This window comes from Plectrocnemia conspersa, unplaced genomic scaffold (assembly GCF_051122295.1).
Source record: "Plectrocnemia conspersa isolate PC_06_02 unplaced genomic scaffold, ASM5112229v1 ptg000005l, whole genome shotgun sequence".
NCBI classification, from domain to species: domain Eukaryota; kingdom Metazoa; phylum Arthropoda; class Insecta; order Trichoptera; family Polycentropodidae; genus Plectrocnemia; species Plectrocnemia conspersa.
The window spans coordinates 3,138,252-3,156,899 of record NW_028277169.1 but is presented as its reverse complement, the minus strand read 5'-3'; the positions used below and the strand labels follow the sequence as shown (position 1 = coordinate 3,156,899).

The 18,648-nt window shown below is 30.9% G+C and overlaps 1 protein-coding gene across 1 annotated transcript in view; it reads right to left on the bottom strand.

Annotated features, from left to right (window-relative positions):
• Nucleotides 1–18,648, bottom strand: part of LOC148234676 (protein bric-a-brac 1-like) — a 257,669-nt gene that overhangs the window by 50,672 nt on the left and 188,349 nt on the right. The window contains exon 2 of the mRNA XM_088185659.1: nucleotides 6,546–6,626. Coding sequence (XP_088041785.1) covers nucleotides 6,546–6,626 — 81 coding nt within the window. The remainder of the gene's footprint in view (nucleotides 1–6,545; nucleotides 6,627–18,648) is intronic.

Genomic DNA, 18,648 nt, shown 5'->3' with positions numbered 1-18,648 from the left:
TTTTGCACAAGTAAAAAAAATGTGGGAATGGCGTAGTCTATAAGATCTAAGCTGGTAGCCCAGAGGTGACGGGCTCGAACCATGACAGCAGACTCGAATTTTTATTTATAAAAATGCGGTTTTATAAACCGGATCAGCCGCAAAGTTACATCTATTGATTATAAATTAAAATACACATAATAATTTACAATTATTTAGATGCACATGATCCACATTTTCATTAAAACAGAGTGATTTAAATTTTCTATGAAGATGTGTTTCCGGCCTTTTAGTGTCGGAAAGTGTCGTACATTCAGATTATTTCAACGATATCTCAGAATCACTTTTTAGAGTAAGTTGAGATTCTCTCTACGCGTAAACGACGTTTGCAATACATATTCCAAGATGCTCGGCTTTGTTATGAGAAATGCGTTTCATTTTAACGATCTGTTAAATCAGCATTCTTGAATCACCGATTAACCAAATACTCCATTTGAGTCGAAAAAGTTGAGAAAAAGTTATTGAGATACCTTTATAAGAGTATTTAAATACATAAATATGTATGGTATAATATTATTATATTAGCTTGGAGTGATTGCGTAAATTTTTGGTCAAAAACGACAACGTCGTGATGCCGCATTCATTGAAGTACACATAATTGATCATGCGATAATGAAACGCGTGGTTATGGATTATAATAAATATGCTGAACCGTGAATATGTTCAACTGCAATCTGAAGCGTCGCACAACCCAATCCGGAAACCCGGATTTCCCGAGTACCAATCAGGATTTTAAAAATGTTTTTGATCAAATCTATCGCCGACGATGTCTGGAAGCGACAAAAAGCCATTCAGCTGCAAATCTGCTCCGCCGCCTCTCTCAATCTAGAAACGTATGGATTTCTCGACGTAGGCGCGCTTGTTATACCGCTGCAACCCAACCCCTGGGAGAGTATGTGTATGTGTATGTAATACCCCCACCGTGTCAGCGAGCTGCCGCCTCCGTATCGCTCACTCGGTACGATTCCCTCTGAATAATTTATCTTGTATAATGCTAACTTCAAGTGTAATTGCATATTAGAAACATTATGTATGAAGTAAGATACACGCGGCCGCGTTTGTTCGTTCATACTTAATACTCGCAGATTTATATACATACATAACCTCGGTCCGTAATACGAACTGTGAACGAGCACTTTTCAAACGTTCAGAATTTATGCTGCACAAACAACAAATTTGCTCTTCAATATTGGAGAAACGCCGAGAATCAACTCGCAAAAGATTTACTATGTATGATTGATGTATTGGTCTAACACTTGTGAGAAGTACTAGCAGCGAAACATTTTTTAAAACATCATCTTAAAAAAGCAGAGAGGAGGGGGGAGGGGACTATATGAATTTACCCAAAGGCTCAATGCTCACTTGATACATTTTTTGATGTGTAATATTTTTTTAAGTAAATTTATTCTATTTATATTTCATGTGCACATGAACGACTCTTCTTATAACACATCCTTCTCTATCGACAATTTAAAGGGAATTAATTTTTTTTACAATTTGATATTTTTTACAAGGACATAAATATGGTATTTAATAATTCACTATAGAAAAATATAGAAAAAAATGTTATTGAAGAAAATAAAAATTTTGCAGTATACTCTTCCCTCAATTTACGCGGTAGATATGTTCCAGATAACATCGCGTAAGAAATTTATAATAAGACTATGCAATTGTATTAATGTGAATATTTTAATATTTCTTGAACAAATTAAAAAAAATATTTAGCGAAGCACGTGTACTCCAAAACGCAACATAGAACACACTGGATAATGGAAGAAGTGTAGGACAAGCGCAAGAATATAATAAAATATGTCTGATTTGGGGTATTTATTTATTTTTTTAACCGCTATATGTATATATAATTTGAAAAAAATCTTAGAATGAAACAAAAAAAAAACAAACAATCGAAAAACTGTATATACTATGACCGAAATTCGCAGAATTCGTTCGTTGAACAAAAAAATGTTGGAAAAACCCACTTTTTATTATAGTTTACCGAAAAAAATGTATGAATAGGCCATATCTACTATGACCGAAATTCACAGAATTCATCTGTTGAACGAAAAAAAAATTTTGGAAAGTCCTATTCTTTATAATCGTTTCACACTTATCTCAAAAACAGATGTGCTACGTTTTTTATTTGTTGTTTCAAGACGTAAACATTTTATTTCAATCACTTCAATAATTCGATCGCGATTAATTTATTTCTAATTAATTAATTTATATGCAAATTCACTCAAAATAATTACCGATATTCCAAACATTATTAGCTATTGTATATAAAAATAAATTCGATAAAACTAGGTGTTTAAAACGTTCCATAAATTTTCCTGAATTAATTCAATCTCAACTGATCTGAAATGACGTCGCTGAATGAAAAGTATGTAATAATAAATTTAACGCTGACTTTTTGAAGCCCTCATTAATCAGTGATTTGCACAGCATTGTATTATGCATATTTTATAAAATTTAAAAAGTTTAACAGTTACCAAAGTACTTAATATATTTTTAAATTAAATAATATTTAACAGGCAATTGATTGATTTTTTTCACTTATTAGTTTAATAAATATTAAAAAAATTACGAATAGTTGGAAACTCTGAATAATTGAGAACCCTAATATGGATGTTCATTTACAACCTGTATTGTATTAAATCATTGTTCGGTCAGATGAAACCATTATTACTTCGCTGAAACAATTTGAGTCACAAGTGTCGTTCGACAGTTTGAAAACCACATGCATTTTGTGTTTACCGAGAGAGAGAGAGAGAGAGAGACCATTGTTTAACGTGAATTAGTTGCTACTTGTATTAATGAATTCCAAACGGAGCGCCAGACGTATGTACATATATATCCCTTTTATTTGTGCCAAGTTCAGATTGTAAATAAATAGCATATGCTATTCGGTTAACGAACACAAACACAACTTAGTGAGTGCGAGTTGCGGTTTTATAATTATTATAGTCTGATTTTTATTTGTTTTATTTGTTAAAGATGTATATTCAATTCTAAAACATACCTACAAATATACAAATTGAGCTAAACGAGTTATAAAATAGCAAGTAGAATAAATTCCGTCGGTTTCCTGACGCGCAAATTGCAATTTCCTTATTTGATATAAAAATATGACCCAATTCAAACTTTTCGACGGATGTACATATTATATTATTTATTTAATGCGTTATTCGTTTTGTGTAAAAATATAATATATGTTTGTATGTTCTTTCTTGTGTGTTTGCGCTCGACAGTTTATCTTAGCTTTAGGGCTTCTAAACCGATTAACCGGTTTTTCGTTCATTTTTGAAAAAAAAATAAAACCGTCTTTTTCTACTTAGCTAATTGTTTTTTTATGATTATTTTTAGATAAATTAAATAGAGAACAATAATTTCTCAAAAATTATAAATAATTCAGAATAAATTTTTAAGCAAAGCGACAGCGATAAGATTGCCGTTTCTCAGAAAAATCGTTTCAAAAAGGGTTTTTTCAGCTCATCTTTATTTTGTAAAAAGTTTGGCCAAAATCTGATAGGTAGTAAGCTAATAAATAATACAACAAGTCACTTTCAATTATGTTGGAGTAGTGCTTTTCAAATTAAAAAATCCGCCACAGATTTGTATTTTTGATATTTTAAATATATTTCCTTTAAATTTTGACAATATATAAGATAATAATCCATTTGTATTTTTCTCAAATTTAATGCAAATATTTTTTGTGAATTTCATTATTTAAGTAATAAAATATTTTTTAAAATAAAAAAATTAAACATACAAAATATCTTAATTTTTTGAGGACGGTTAAAACCGGTTAACCGGTTTTTGATTTGCAAAAATACTGAAAATCGTTTTTTTGGAAGCCCATCTTTTTATTAAAAAAGTACACGACTAATAAAAAATTAGCACAGCTGCAACTATTTTCGAAAAATTAATTGTGTCTGGCTATCTCGTTTTGTTCAAAAGTATGGACACGCTGTGTTGAGGAGTTGCAAGATATGATCGTATGCGGTGCTCCCATTGCTTCGCATTCTGCTGCGTTATATGTCATAACCAGACTGATATTTACAACTTGTAAAGTTTAGGACGTTTTTTTTTGCAAAAATGAAATTAAAGTCAAATATGGGTAGCTCGTTTAATAACTAATTAAATAACGCTATTTACCGATAGTAAAATAATAAAATAATCCATTATATCAAGCCTTCGGCGAGAACAGTTACAGTGTTGAGCACATTGTGAGTAACATCAATAGACAATTTAATAACTTCGAAAGAATTTATTTGGTTTTATTCAGTACACTTTGCCGCTTAGTAATCTTGGAACGACACGGATGAAAACCATTTTGTTGGTACACTAAAGTTGTCAAGAGTGATTATGGAATTAGCATGTACCAAAAAAATTTAAAAATACTGCCGCTTTAGATTCTACACCCCTGATTCAAGTTGACTTTTAAAGTTTATTACGACGACTCTTCGCCGCCGCTTATAAGAATCGCCGTTCGTTCCCGATTAAATTGCAATATCCGGCGGTCGCTACCGTATATGTGTAATGCATGAAGCAAGCGAGAAGAACGTATGCATGAATTTCAGAACATGATTGTATAAATTGACTACCCGTGGATAAAATCCAATCATTTCGTAATAATCCGCTACTTTCTAGACGAGGGATGTTGTTAACGAGAAACTTTTCATGACAAAAACACAAAAAAATATTGGAATTTTGTCGATAGCTACTGAAAAAAACAGTGTGGCTTATTAGTTTTTAGTGACAAATTTGCTACTAAGATACGTGCCATAACATGAGCGATAAAATGCTAGGAGACCGGGTATTGTAATATCCTATATTTGATTGAAAACTCGAGAAATGCACAAATTAGAGACACTAGTCAATTATGGGGAACACTGTTATATGATTTTGCCATAACAATAAGTTCGATTCATAAGTATAATTATTGCAGATTTTATTTAAAAAATATTAAATGATCACTTTTATGTATGATTTTAACACAAGTATTTTGAGTTTTGTATATATTTATAAATTAGAAAAGGCTATTTTTATTAAATTAATAAAATCACTATTAAATAGTTTAACATATAAGATTTTTGCTACCAATATAAAATAACTTGGTTTATATATAAAAATATATTTTGATTAGATATTTTTGTTTTTATATAACGTAGATCGTATTTTTAAGAATCTTAAAAAATCAATACAAAAATATTTTTTATTTAAGTTATATTATATAAAATACACTTATTATCATTTTTATATATAAATCTAGTCATCTGATCTTTGTGTAATAAATACTATTAAAAACAACCTTATTTTCGGTATACTTAAAACAGAGTCATAAAATCAAAGTGTTGATTTTTTCTGTTGAAAATAAAAAAATATTTATATTGATACTTGTAATTTTATATAATATATTACTCTAGTTAATTTATCTAAAAAAATATATTTTTGACTTGTTTACTTATTCTCACCCTCCCTTCTATAATTATGTGCATTAGTATGTAAGCTATTAATGAATTTAATATATACTACGTATCATAATCATAAAAATGTATATTAATTATTTATCAATTTTATATAAAGAAAAAATATTATTGTAAACAATGTAATAAATACATTTTTAACAAAATTTAAAATAATAAAATTGTATCCTAAAAATTTTATATTTTTGACTTATCAACTTATTCACGCTCACGATAGATGTTTATTAGTATGTTAATTTTTAATGAATTAAATATTTACTACGTATCATAAAAAAATATTAATTTAATTAAATTAAATTATATATTTTTTTGTGAAAAATTAAAAATATAAAAATTGATATTTGTAATTTTAAATCTGTTCTTTCTGACATGTCAACTAATTCACGCCATATATGTGAATCAGTTTTAATTAATTAAATCGGCGTTTATACTACGTATCATAATCAATCATAAAAGTGTATATTAATATTTATAAAAGCAAATATAACATGATAAAAATCGATGCTTATCTATGTGGGAAAAATACTATTTTAAGAAATTCAACGCTATTTTTAAATTTATTTATAAAAATCAATGTCGGTACATTTCAGAATATTTAATATACGAAACACAAAAACACTAATGACTTACAATAATATGAATGACTTGTAACTAGATCTAAATATTTTGTGCTAATTAGATTTACGCCCCATCGGCTCCAATCGAATAATTTCGTAAGAGCCACACAGCTATCAGAGAGCATTTACTTGCCAAAGTCCAATTTTTTAGCAAGTAAATAACATTTTTGATTGTTATGATACACATAGACATTCAGGTTAAGAATAACATATACAAACACGTTGAGCATTTTTAGACAAATGACAAATCCAAGGACTAGCAAACAATTAAAATCGAGTAGTTCACAGTTAGAATAACACACATAAACACGACAATTAAGGGTAGGGGTTATGGGTTTTTAGTGCCAATGGTTTAGAGGACAAGTCCAGGCGTTTTGGGTGAGTTTTAAGATGCATAATTTACCTTGTATGGCCTCGACATGTCTGCCAAATCGCAGTCATTCACCGGCCACGCTTTGAAGCGATGCAAATACAATTGTTGATCCTACAACAAAAGGCTCATATGAATTACGTTACAAACAAGTTGGAATTCGACTGGAAGGCTTGGACAGCATTTGGCATCTAACGAAAGTGAAACTGGACTTTATCGATTTTTTTAAAGATTAGCTAGATTTTTAAATTAACAAGTAAATCATATATTATAAATATATATAATTGTTGTGTAGTATGTCTGTATGTCCGCGATTAATTTAAGAACGGATATAAGCCGTTATACTAAAAAGAAGATGTATTGTCAAAATATTTTCCTATTTTGCCATGAAATTTTGTAAAATACACTTTAATCTCTATTTTATTTTTACAATATTTTAACTAAAAAAAAAAACATTTTATTAAAAAAAAATATATCCACTACCATTGAAAAATAAAAATATCATTCCAACTTCATTCATTTCTATCTGAAATTTAGTTACAGCAAACAAATTTTTTTTTGTCATTGCATTAGGATGCAGATTTTTAATCCATTCAACATTTGACAAAACATACATATATATTTTTATTGTCTACGAAAACAATGGCTATGGTATTCCAGTATATTTCAAATTATACAACGCTGGGATGTTCGATACAAAGTTTCAAAGTGTCAGAACATGTTGAGAAGTGCTGGGTCGTAAAACAAACGTTGTACACAGAGCGCAACGTGTATTTATATATTAACATATTACGTGTATACTATGTGTATATGTATATAATATAATAAAGGCAGTTATTAGTTTTCATTTCGAGATTGCTGTATGGCGTGCAGACTTGATGGTTGTTTATTAGAGAATTCGGCGAACTAGAAATCAAATTACACCATCGAACTTAAAACTTAAATCCAAGTGCAATTACTAAAGTAAGAAAATAAGTGTTTAAAACTTTTAACAGCTATTAAGTCTGCGGAACTTGCAGACACTTTCGAAACAAATTTGATTAAGCCATATCGATTTCAGCATAAACCGTTGAAATATATACATATTATGATAGATATCATGAGAATTTGTCTATTGAAAATGTATTCATTCATTTTTTTATATTCTACGTTATCCACAATATAGTGTCTTTTAAATAGGTACTCATAAAACTGTTCACCTACAGAGATAACTATATTATTCGTTTTAATTAACAAATTTGTTTTCACCGAACAAGACCTTATAATTTTGTGCTTTAGATCAAGATTTGCTGAGCACAAGTAAGTTTACCAATGGAAGGTTCGGACAGAATTTTTGAGTTATAAAACAGAAAAAATTTAGTAAAAATTTAGATCTTGGCAATTCTGATAAAACGTTCATATAAAGAAAGCAAGTCAAATGAAAACCTTGAATATTATTTTTAACGAAAAAAGTTTCTTTGAATCTTAAACGCAAAGTGCTACTATAATATATTAATAGAAGTGTATATGTAAAAAGAAGGTTGAAGCGCGTTTTTAAAATAAATATATACAATTCTTCTAAAAAGCAGTCCCATTTATGTGTCCATTAAAAGCTTTGATCAATCATATTTCGGTTTATTTTGAGCAATTAAGCTAGACAATAAATATTTTGGCACGCCCTTGGCGCGAATAATAAATTTACAGGCCAACACTGTATTGAATTATTTTAAGGGAGGAATAGCGTAGTACGTAAGGTCTAGATTGGTAAGCGATAGTCCGCGATTTTTATTTATAAAAAAACCGTAGCATCTATTGATTAAAAAATATGATATACATTATAATTACTTATCGACCATAATAATTAATCGACCATCGTGGCGCATTGGGGTAACCTGTTAGGCCACGATGGTCTTAATTTAATCTAAAAATAATCTAAAAATAAATATAAATATTCATTATGTCTGATTGACTCACACAGTTGGTACGGGATTTATCCTGTTGTAACACATTGGGTTTACACCTGTCCTGTTACAATAAATGAATAAAAAAATATGGTATATAAAAAATCTATTTTATAGCATTTAAAAAAAAATATTGGCATATTTATTTCAAAAATGATTATTTTTTAGATGAAATATTCTGCTGTAATTTAAATTTTTTATTCAGATACTGATTCACGATTTAAACACTCATTACTTAATGGCTCTAATCTGACATCTAGCGTAGGGAAAGGGTTTCTAAAAACTTCTTAGATTTAAATGGCACACCTTAATTTAGGTGTATACAAAAGTGCTTTTAAAATCGTGCTTCGTTGCACTATATTTAGTTCCTATATTGAAAAATCACAGTCAGTGATATCTAGCAGAGGAAAGGGGTTTCTCAGAACCAAAATTCTTAGATTTGAATGACATACCTAATTTTATATGTGGCATTATAATGGTAGCCTGATAAGTGCTTTTATAATGACTGGTTAAATTTTATTATTAATTTTCGCTCAGAAATCACAGTCAGTGACATCTAAAAAACGAAAGAGGTTTTTCAGAAGCAAAATATCTTAGATTTGGATGACATACCATATGTGGCGTTACAAATGATATGCTTTTATAATGACTAGTTAAATTTTAATATTCAGTTTTCGTTGCATTGTATATGGTTTCTATGTTCAGAAATCACAGTTAGTGATGTCTGGCGGATTGCTCAAACTTATTTGGATATTATATGTGGCGTTAGAAATTGTCGCTGGAAAAATGCATTTAGAATCACAAGTTCAATTTTGATATTCTATTTTTGTTGCACTTTATACTCAGAAATTACAGTCAAAAAGCGAAGGGAAGGGTTTTCTCATAAGTAAAACTTCTTAGATTTGTATATCGTAACTAAATTTTTATGCGGCGGTAATAATGGTCGCCACAAAAATAATTTTGTAATCACGGATTGAATTTTATCATTTAGTTTTCTTTGTACTTAATTACTGTTAATAATTCCTATATTCAGAAATTACAGTCAGTAACATCTATTGGAGGGAAGGGATTTCTCAGAGCCAAAATTTTTGTGTGGCGTTACAAATGATCGCCACAAAAGTGCATTTAGAATGCTTTTTGTTATACTTTATTCATACCAATATGTTGTACTAATCAAGCCCACTACGCAAAAGGATAGTAGTAGCTTAAAATATCCGTCGCATTTGCAACTTCAAAAGAGCTTATACACCAACAAAAAAATATTTGCTATAAAAAATCGCTGATTGAGAACTAAAATTCCAAAGTAATATTCAGAGTCGCATGAACAAATATATGTAGCGTTACGATTGCATGAAACTATCTACTAGTTGATAGGGACAGACTGTTTCTCACTAGTGCAAAAGTCCTAAACAATATTTTAGCATATAGATTTACTTTATGCGAATCAATTCATTATTTTATATATTTACCAGCTGCATTTTGCAGCTTTGATCTCAAGTGTCGATTATTAAAATAGATGCATTCAGAGATCCAGACGAATTCATTTCAATTATATAATCTGTAGTATTTAACGTAAATCATAATAATATCAAAATACTTTTATTATGAAATATATTTATTAATTTATTAAAAAATACTTTTTCGCAAATAAAAATTTATTTTCTTGCAAAGTGTTTTAAATAATAAAAAATCGACAAGAGCGTCACTATAAGGGTGGTGAAATTTGCAATTAACTACAGCTTATATTTTTATTTTTTTAAATATACATATATACGATTCTAAACTGACGTTTTAAGTATCGAACTATGAAATCCCCACGCGTTGTGCAAATATAAAAACATTAAAGAAGGTATTATGACAAGACGTTAGCGGGCGGCGGAGCGGCGCGCCCGGGCTTCGGAGGCTCTAAGGGGTGGTGGTAAATAGCGACCCTTTCCTTTTGTGTAACACAGGGGAAACAATGAATTGTAATATTCCGCAGCTATTGTATAATGTTTGTAATCCGCGAGGATTTAGCGCGTTGCACCGCGTGCTGTGTACCCAACTCCTTACCGGCGGGGGTACGCTTCGGTATGTTTGGACAAAGTATTTCAGATAAAGTTGGGTAAGAGGGCAAGACGGTGGGGTGAGGGGGTGGGGGTGGGGGTGGAGGGAGTGATGTGTGTAACATCGATGAAAGTTGTTCGTCATAGCCTATAATATAATATAGAGCAGTGTTTCACAAATTATATAAGCATGTTAAATCTCGATAGACATGTGTCAAATAGGACCACGCACGAAGCTGTTGTTTTGTTTATGTACTGCGCTATAAATATTATATAAGGAGCTCTTTTATATTGCGCGACATATTAAAAGATGTAAGGAAATGCCTGGATGTTGCCGAACGAAAGAGATGATAGTCTTTTGAAAATTATTTTACTACGGCTCTTTAAAAAGCTATGACCTAGATTTTTCAATGGCGCTTATATGACCATCCTGTACCCGTACTAACGTCGTATCATAGGTCAATAAACAGCCATACGACAAAGTTGTGAAGCAATAAACAGCTGCAGCATCCCACGCGCGTCTGGACCCCTCGGTGCCCCCGTTGTAGGGTCAACGCTCAACCGACACCCAAGTTTGTCGTGCCCCGAACCAAAACAAACCCACGAACCGCAAATAATCCCCCACTTACCACACGAGGGTGTTTTCTATTTCGAGCTGATTAAAGGTTCAATCAGAATGCAAACGATTTTTGGGTTATTTTCACATTTCAAATAGCTCAATGGCACTGCGCGCCTTGTATATAAATCTATAACATAACGTGGTAAACTATGAATCACTTAGTAGTAAAATCGTTTTATCAATATTTTTTTTTCAATTTATTGCATTTTATTATATATGTTCTGTTCTCTAACATTGATATTGTAGTTTGAATAAACGGCAAGCCGCATTTTAAAACAAGATAAAAAAAGTCAAATACACCTAAAAAAAAAATAGTTATGAGAAACCCGGCACACGGAGAGTGATAGTTTAATATTAGCCGATGTAAGTGCGCACTAAAAAGATGGCCCGCCGTCAAGGCTCCGCCCTTGTCTAGTTGGGCCTGCACAAACAAAATAGCTCAAACTTAACGCAAGGTTTAAATATGCTCTTTCAGCGAACCATAGAGTGAGAACTATGTGATTAGTTACTCTGAAAAATGTAGTCTAACTTCATTTTTCAGTAACTCATAGCATAATAGTATATGTAAATCTCTCACGATACAAAAAAACAGTATATATACTTCAAATTTACTGTTTTATATATTGAGTATATGTACAATTGTATCCAATCGCTCTTCTATTGAATATACTTTGATCAGCCCTCTATTAGAAGTCTATAGTAATATCGGTAAGGATAGCTACCATAATTTTAAAACCTAGTGTAATATCGAAATGCAGACAAACTATAGAGCAATACGTGAGATGCGATATTTGTCTGTACTTATTTGTATTTTGGACTTGACCTAATAAAAGTTCTAAAACTGTAATTAGTTTTAAAATTGTCATTAGGTTAGGTTTGGGTTTGAACAGCAAATGGACGTTTCGCAACTGTAAAATTGAGTTTCATAGACATTTTAGAGCAGCATATTAGCGCATATCAGTTAAATTATATTTTCGCTAGTAGAAATATATATATATACTAGTGAAACTGTATTTGGACTTCACTAGTGAAAATATAACTTTACCAAAAAATACACATTCACTGTAACATTTATACATCGGATGTAAATAAATAATGATAAGTATGTAAATATATATATTACTACATATAGAAAAGTTGAAATCATATAATTTGACTAGTACCTGCCATATCATTTATATTTTCACTGGTAAAAAGATATTTCTATTGCTAAAATGTATTCAGATATGATTTCACTGAAATGACATATTTAAAAAAATATTTTCGAGATTGTTTTTTATAGATTTTATTTTAGCAATAATCACATGAAACTGAATTTATTTTGCTCCAATATATCCAGTTGTCAAATTACCGATAATAAAATCTATAAAAACATTAAATTTATATATTTCAGCTGGTGCTGTTGTTGATTTTTTGCTATTTATTTGCTTATTCCTGAGGTATTCGATCTGAAAATTCAGATCGAATACCTAAATTTACTGCTACTAATTTAAATTCCTTGAATGTTTCCTCTCATGTCTAATATTTTTAAACGTTCCAAAAGCAATAAAGTAAAAAATAATTTGCAAAGAAATTTCAACACAAACGAAGCCGCGTCAAAAAACTACAATCTGTCCCATTGAATAATAATGTTTATTGAGAATGTGAGCTCTTTTGAAGGCAATGTTCTGCTCCTATTATTTCTGGTATGAATTAAAAAGACTGAAGGAACTTATACCTGATATACATCAGTACATACATCTCAAAACACTGCAGTTTAGTTCAGTTTTTACTTTTTTTATAAATATATTTTTGTTATGATTTTTTTCAGAGCCGGGCCCCCCCAAGGAGAACAGGCCCCGGAAATCTGACTAGAGGCGTAAGTCATTGATTGATACATGAAAGAGTAACATTAAATCGTATCTGGGAGATTGCAATTAGTGATTATTTTATAATTAAAATTCCGATCGAAATTGCCAGATAAGGTTTTCATAATTTTTCTTAATTTCATGGAGGAATAATTAAAATAAAATCGAGCTAGGTTTTGCCATATAATTAATGTCACTGATTCTAGTCTGATGTCACACTAGAGAATTAGTAGTTTTTGATTATGTTTACACTGTTGATATAATTATTATTAATAAATTAAACTGTCAACTGTTAAAAACAATTCTTCATTGATGTTCACATATAAAAGAGAGCACAAGCCATATTCTAACACATCCATTTAACAAAGAAACACAAATCGGTAATTAATACCTGAAAAACCTAAGTTCGATTCTCATGAGCCAGTTTTACTGATTAATATAAATGTATAATTCCGATCGATCATCGCAGATTATGTTTACTTATATTTACATAAACTCACGGAGGAATAATTAAAAATAAAATCATTATAACTCATTGAGATACTATCTGTTATGCGACAATGATTTACAATAAATAATAAATAAATAAATATATTACATGTCTTTATTGAGATGTCATCCGAACATCTCTTTATTACTTTTATATATAGACAAAAGAGATTAAATCACAGTTGTGTCACACTTTTGCACAGTGATGTATGTATATTTTGAACACAATTAAAAAATAATATATTTGTATAATACTGAAGTATTTTTTTAAAATATTGTTTTGCCAGTTATAAATTATGGCGTGGAATACCTTGAGGGACAATCCTGTCGGATTAATGTCGGATATATTATATCTAGAAGCAAATTGGTCCTGCTAACTAAATTAGATATTCGATCATCGATAATTGTCCGAAAATTGATTTAAAAGACAGCAGGGTGTCGTTTTTCATTTTGGGTCATTATTAGAGGGTGAGAGCCACCCAGACGAAATAGGGACGACAGAATATAATTTTCACGTCGTATGATAACAAAAGTAATATATAAGTTTAATTATGTATTTTAATTGCACCCTAATTTTCAGTCAATTAAAGCTATAATACAATTACAATAAAGCATTTATGACAAGTTTTATATATGGCTAAGGGAACCGTAAACGAAAAAAGATTCGCCTTTTCACTCAGAATTACGTGACTCACTACCTGCACTATGTATAAATAAATTTATATTTAAAAAACGTATTAGCAACTCATAATGGTTATTTTTCATAACCTTATGACAAATGTAGTTTAGAAAATCTTTTGAGAATCTTTGAATAGGTTTGCATGACTGCATTTTCCTCTATATAATTGAGACTATTTTGACGAGTTTTTGTACTAATCTTGTATTGAAAGTTTCATAGGCAGTATTTTTTTATGATCATCTGTGATAATAATTTGCAGAATATTTTAATTTGTAAAGCCTCCTCAGTTGCACGTTAGCCTCGGTTATGTAAAGACAAACCCAAAATCATTGAGAGATCTAAACAAACGTGGATCACGCTAAAATTAAAAATAATAGCATATCTCGAAGAAAATGTTTCAATTCTAGAGATAGCGCGAAAAGTGGGGTTTAGTGGTTCTGCTATTCAAAACTTTATTAAAAAATATCGCGAAACAGGAATTCTAGAGAGGGTGCAAGGAAGCGTATGACGTCTGCTCGAAAAGACCGCAAAATAAAGTATATCATAAAAAATATCGATTCAAAACTTCTGCTGCAATACAAACATAATTGCAATCGACTTTAAGCTCGAATATTTCGAGACAGACAGTGAATAGACGTTTGGTTGATGCTGGATTTAGAACGCGAAACCCAGCAAAAAACACTATTTACTGAAAAAAATGAAAAAGAATCGCATTTAATGGGCAAAAGCTCATCGCCATTGGACCGTCGAAGATTAGAGAAGAGTGGCTTTCTCCGACGAATCCAAATTTAATCTGTTTGGAGTAGATGGTAAGCGACTGTGCGCCGTAAAAAAGCGTCCCGTATGCATTAATTGATTCATCGAGCACTAACCCTATGTGATGATCCGGGGGTGCATGACAACTTATGGATTGCGCTCTGTAAATTTCGTCCAGGGTACCATGAATACAAAAATATATAAAATGGTTGTATAAAACGACTTTATTTCAACCATTGAAGAGCTTTCCCAGCATACTGCTGTTTGTTGGGAAAATAAAACGACACTCAACTACGTATCGAAATAAAATATAAAAAAATAGTTTTTTGCTTCAAAACAAGCTGTATATTAGATTGATCGGACCCCCATACAAGCTTTTATGAGACTTGCAATTTAATTAAAGCTTAAAGAATTTTTGTTACCGTATAGAATTCATAAGTATCCCCTTAATATTTGGTATAAAATTTTTTTTCAAAATGGCGGCAAATTTAAAAACTTCGTCGGATGAAATTCTATAAAAAGTGTGCCTGACAAAAATGTTTAGAAGCTAAATTTGCATCGAAATAAAATATGTAAAAAAAGTTTTATATTAAATTGATCGGACCCCTATACGAGCTTTTATGCGACTGTTATTTCGTTCGTTTCAAAGATTAAGACTTGAATTTTTGATACAAAAAAAAGCTCTCGATAACCCTTATGATATTGACTAAAAAATATTATATCTCATAAAAATAGTTTTTTGCTTCGAAACAAGTTTAGTATTATAAGACGATCGGCCCTCCATACAAACGCAATATGGTCGGTATTTGCTTCGTTTCAACGACTAAGCATTGAATTTTTATAACAAAATTCTTAAGCGCCCCTATAATATTTACAATATAAAATAAATCTATTATTGCTTACTAATATTTTTAAATCAGTTCAAAAACAAACCATTAATTATCCAACGATAACATACACTTGCCGCACTTTCAAAATCAACGACTCAGTTCTGCATTTATCGGTTTTTTATTTAATATTTAAAAAAAAAGTTATATATAGGTCCGAAAAATGGACGACCGCTGCTCTAGGGTACTTTAAAGCTCGCAGCGAAAAATCGCAATTATAAAATTGTCCTGGCATTTTTATATCCTTGCCATAGAAAAGTGGGTTCAAATTTGGACTGCTACAACACCATGTCTTTTTTTTTATCAAAATAGCAATAATAATAAAATAAAGCTTAAATATTTCAGAATATAAGGAGAATGTGGAGATAAATGCTTGGAATGGCACTGGAATAGACCTTAATTAAATATCTTTGGAAAATAAATAAATCGCACGACTCAAACAGCTAACATAAATGTTATGCTTTTCCGTTTTTAAGCAATATTTAAAGGATGGATTACTGTTTATTAGTAGTTGTATACAATTACAAAATAGTTTTAGATTTATTAATTAATTTCAAAGTTTATTTTATTATAGTTCATTCAAAAGTATAACATATTTTTAGTTATATACGATGATTATTTTTGAACGCTACTGGAAATTCTCCCTTGCCTTTGATCAATAGAGATTTTCCATTAAAGCTGTTATCGAGATTCGCAAGTATGAAACAAAGCTGTGCATCTCGACGAGCCGAGGTAATTGTGAGTCTGCGTAGTGTAAGTTATATCACAACAATGATTTCTAATCTTTAGCCGCAAAGTCCAGTGAACTGTTTGACAGTCACGCCATTGGATAGAACAATGTCGTCGGTTGCAATAATCGTATTAATGCAGCACGCGGGTGATCCCTTTGAGGGATGCATTCGGTGGGGTCGGACAAAACAATAGGTTTAAGGTCGCTATATGTGTGGTTATGAAATCGGATTATGTCTATTCGTTTACAATCGATTGTTCTCCCACATTTCATACTTTCGACTGCAGTACTGCAACAATATACTACACTGACGTAGCATCCGTTGCACAATCGATGGAGGTTTTCTATACATAGTCGACTCTCACCGTTATTTATAAATATAAGTTACACAGCATCATCAAAAATCTACAGAAGAGAGTTTAAAATATATAATACATAAACTGCATATAAAATTAGAATTTTTTTTTTTTTCTATTTTGCAAAACCGATTTAGTTAAACCCTTCCGGGCAACGATATTCGGTGGGTATTTGGATGCTCTACTCAGATCTCATTTGTAGCCTCAGACAGTTGCTAGAGATGCAGATGTTTAAATAAAACTGTGAAAAGGTGCTGATAAGATATCTGATTTTACGATTTGGAACTGTGATTGTCTGTTTCAATATTCTTAAAACACACACACTCATTTAGAGTCACATGAATTACAATTTAGTCGAATTTAACGATTGAGAATACTTTAATCATTGGCACATGTTTAATATTATCAACCTATGTTAACACTTGAATCGATCTTATCTACTCAGAATATCTGATTACATCGCTTTCGATTCAATTTTGCGCCTCTTAATGTCGAGACGAAGTCACAATCTTATCTTACGTCACAAATTTGAGAAAAACGACGACGGAAATATTTAATCGCAAACATTTTCTTCGTCGCTTTCCTCAAACTTGATTTACTACAACGCGCTACATCGCAATGAGTTTTCTCGGGGGTGGCAGATACATTGTAGCGGTTTCCCGTTGACTTTTACGCCTGTATCGTTAACGACAATAAAGAAAATAACTTAAGCATTTATTGATTAGTCAGTCGTAAAAATACGCTGCATATTTTTATATTCCGCGCGTAGGTGTGTGTGTGTTTCCTGTTTATTTATTTGGCATACATAGTAATAACGTAGCCGGGTTTCATTCCGAGTAATAAATAAAAAGTATTTTTTATGCCAGAAAGTGTAATTATTGTTTTTATGAGTTCGGGAGCTTTCCTCGCGCAGCTGAAAAACGGGAAACGAGTGGAACGAGCGAGTAGAGGTGTGGGAAGTGGCTGTTAGAGGGGTGTAGTTCGTTTTATATTTGCCCTACAACAGGGGGTGTGAATATATTTATACACACACCTACATATTTATAGCATACCTTGTTCGCGTATAGGTACGTCCCGTCTCTGATTTTAACATTTATAATACTACTAATTTCGCATTTTATTGCACCTCATCTTACTTTATATTGTTACTGACTCTTTAACTTCCGGAAAAATAACCTAATACGTTTATAGTAAAAAACTATATTTTGTGTTGGGTTCTTGTACTAAATATTTTCGCGAAAATTACGCTTTTAAACTGAAACATTGATCGCGGTGCAGATCTTGAGAAATAACAATTTAATTAATCAGAATTTTTCTGGCGTTGTTTACCATGAAAATGAGCCTGATTAAATAATTTAATATTATAAATTAAAAACGATTGAGAAACATTGTTACAGCTATTTTTCGTACAAATTCAAACTGAAACACACTGCTGCGCAGGCCTCGAGAAATATCAATTTGGTATTTGACGAAGGTACTTTTAATCAAAGAAGTTGGTGATATTAACCTTGGAAGTGAGCAGCGCGGAAGCGTAAAAGGAGAACGTCTGTTCACCTTAGTAAAAAAATGTGTGCAATAAAATAATAACTATAATTGAACACCTTTATGTTTAAAATATTAAAAAAGCTTATGCTTATGTTATGAATTACTATAATCTGAGCCATAAATGTAACATTTGTATGTTACAGGTAAAACACACACACACAGATTATTAAAACACTTTTAATTTTTTTGTTATAAATATAGGTATAAGATCGAAAACGTTTATATATCTAATGATTGTAGCAG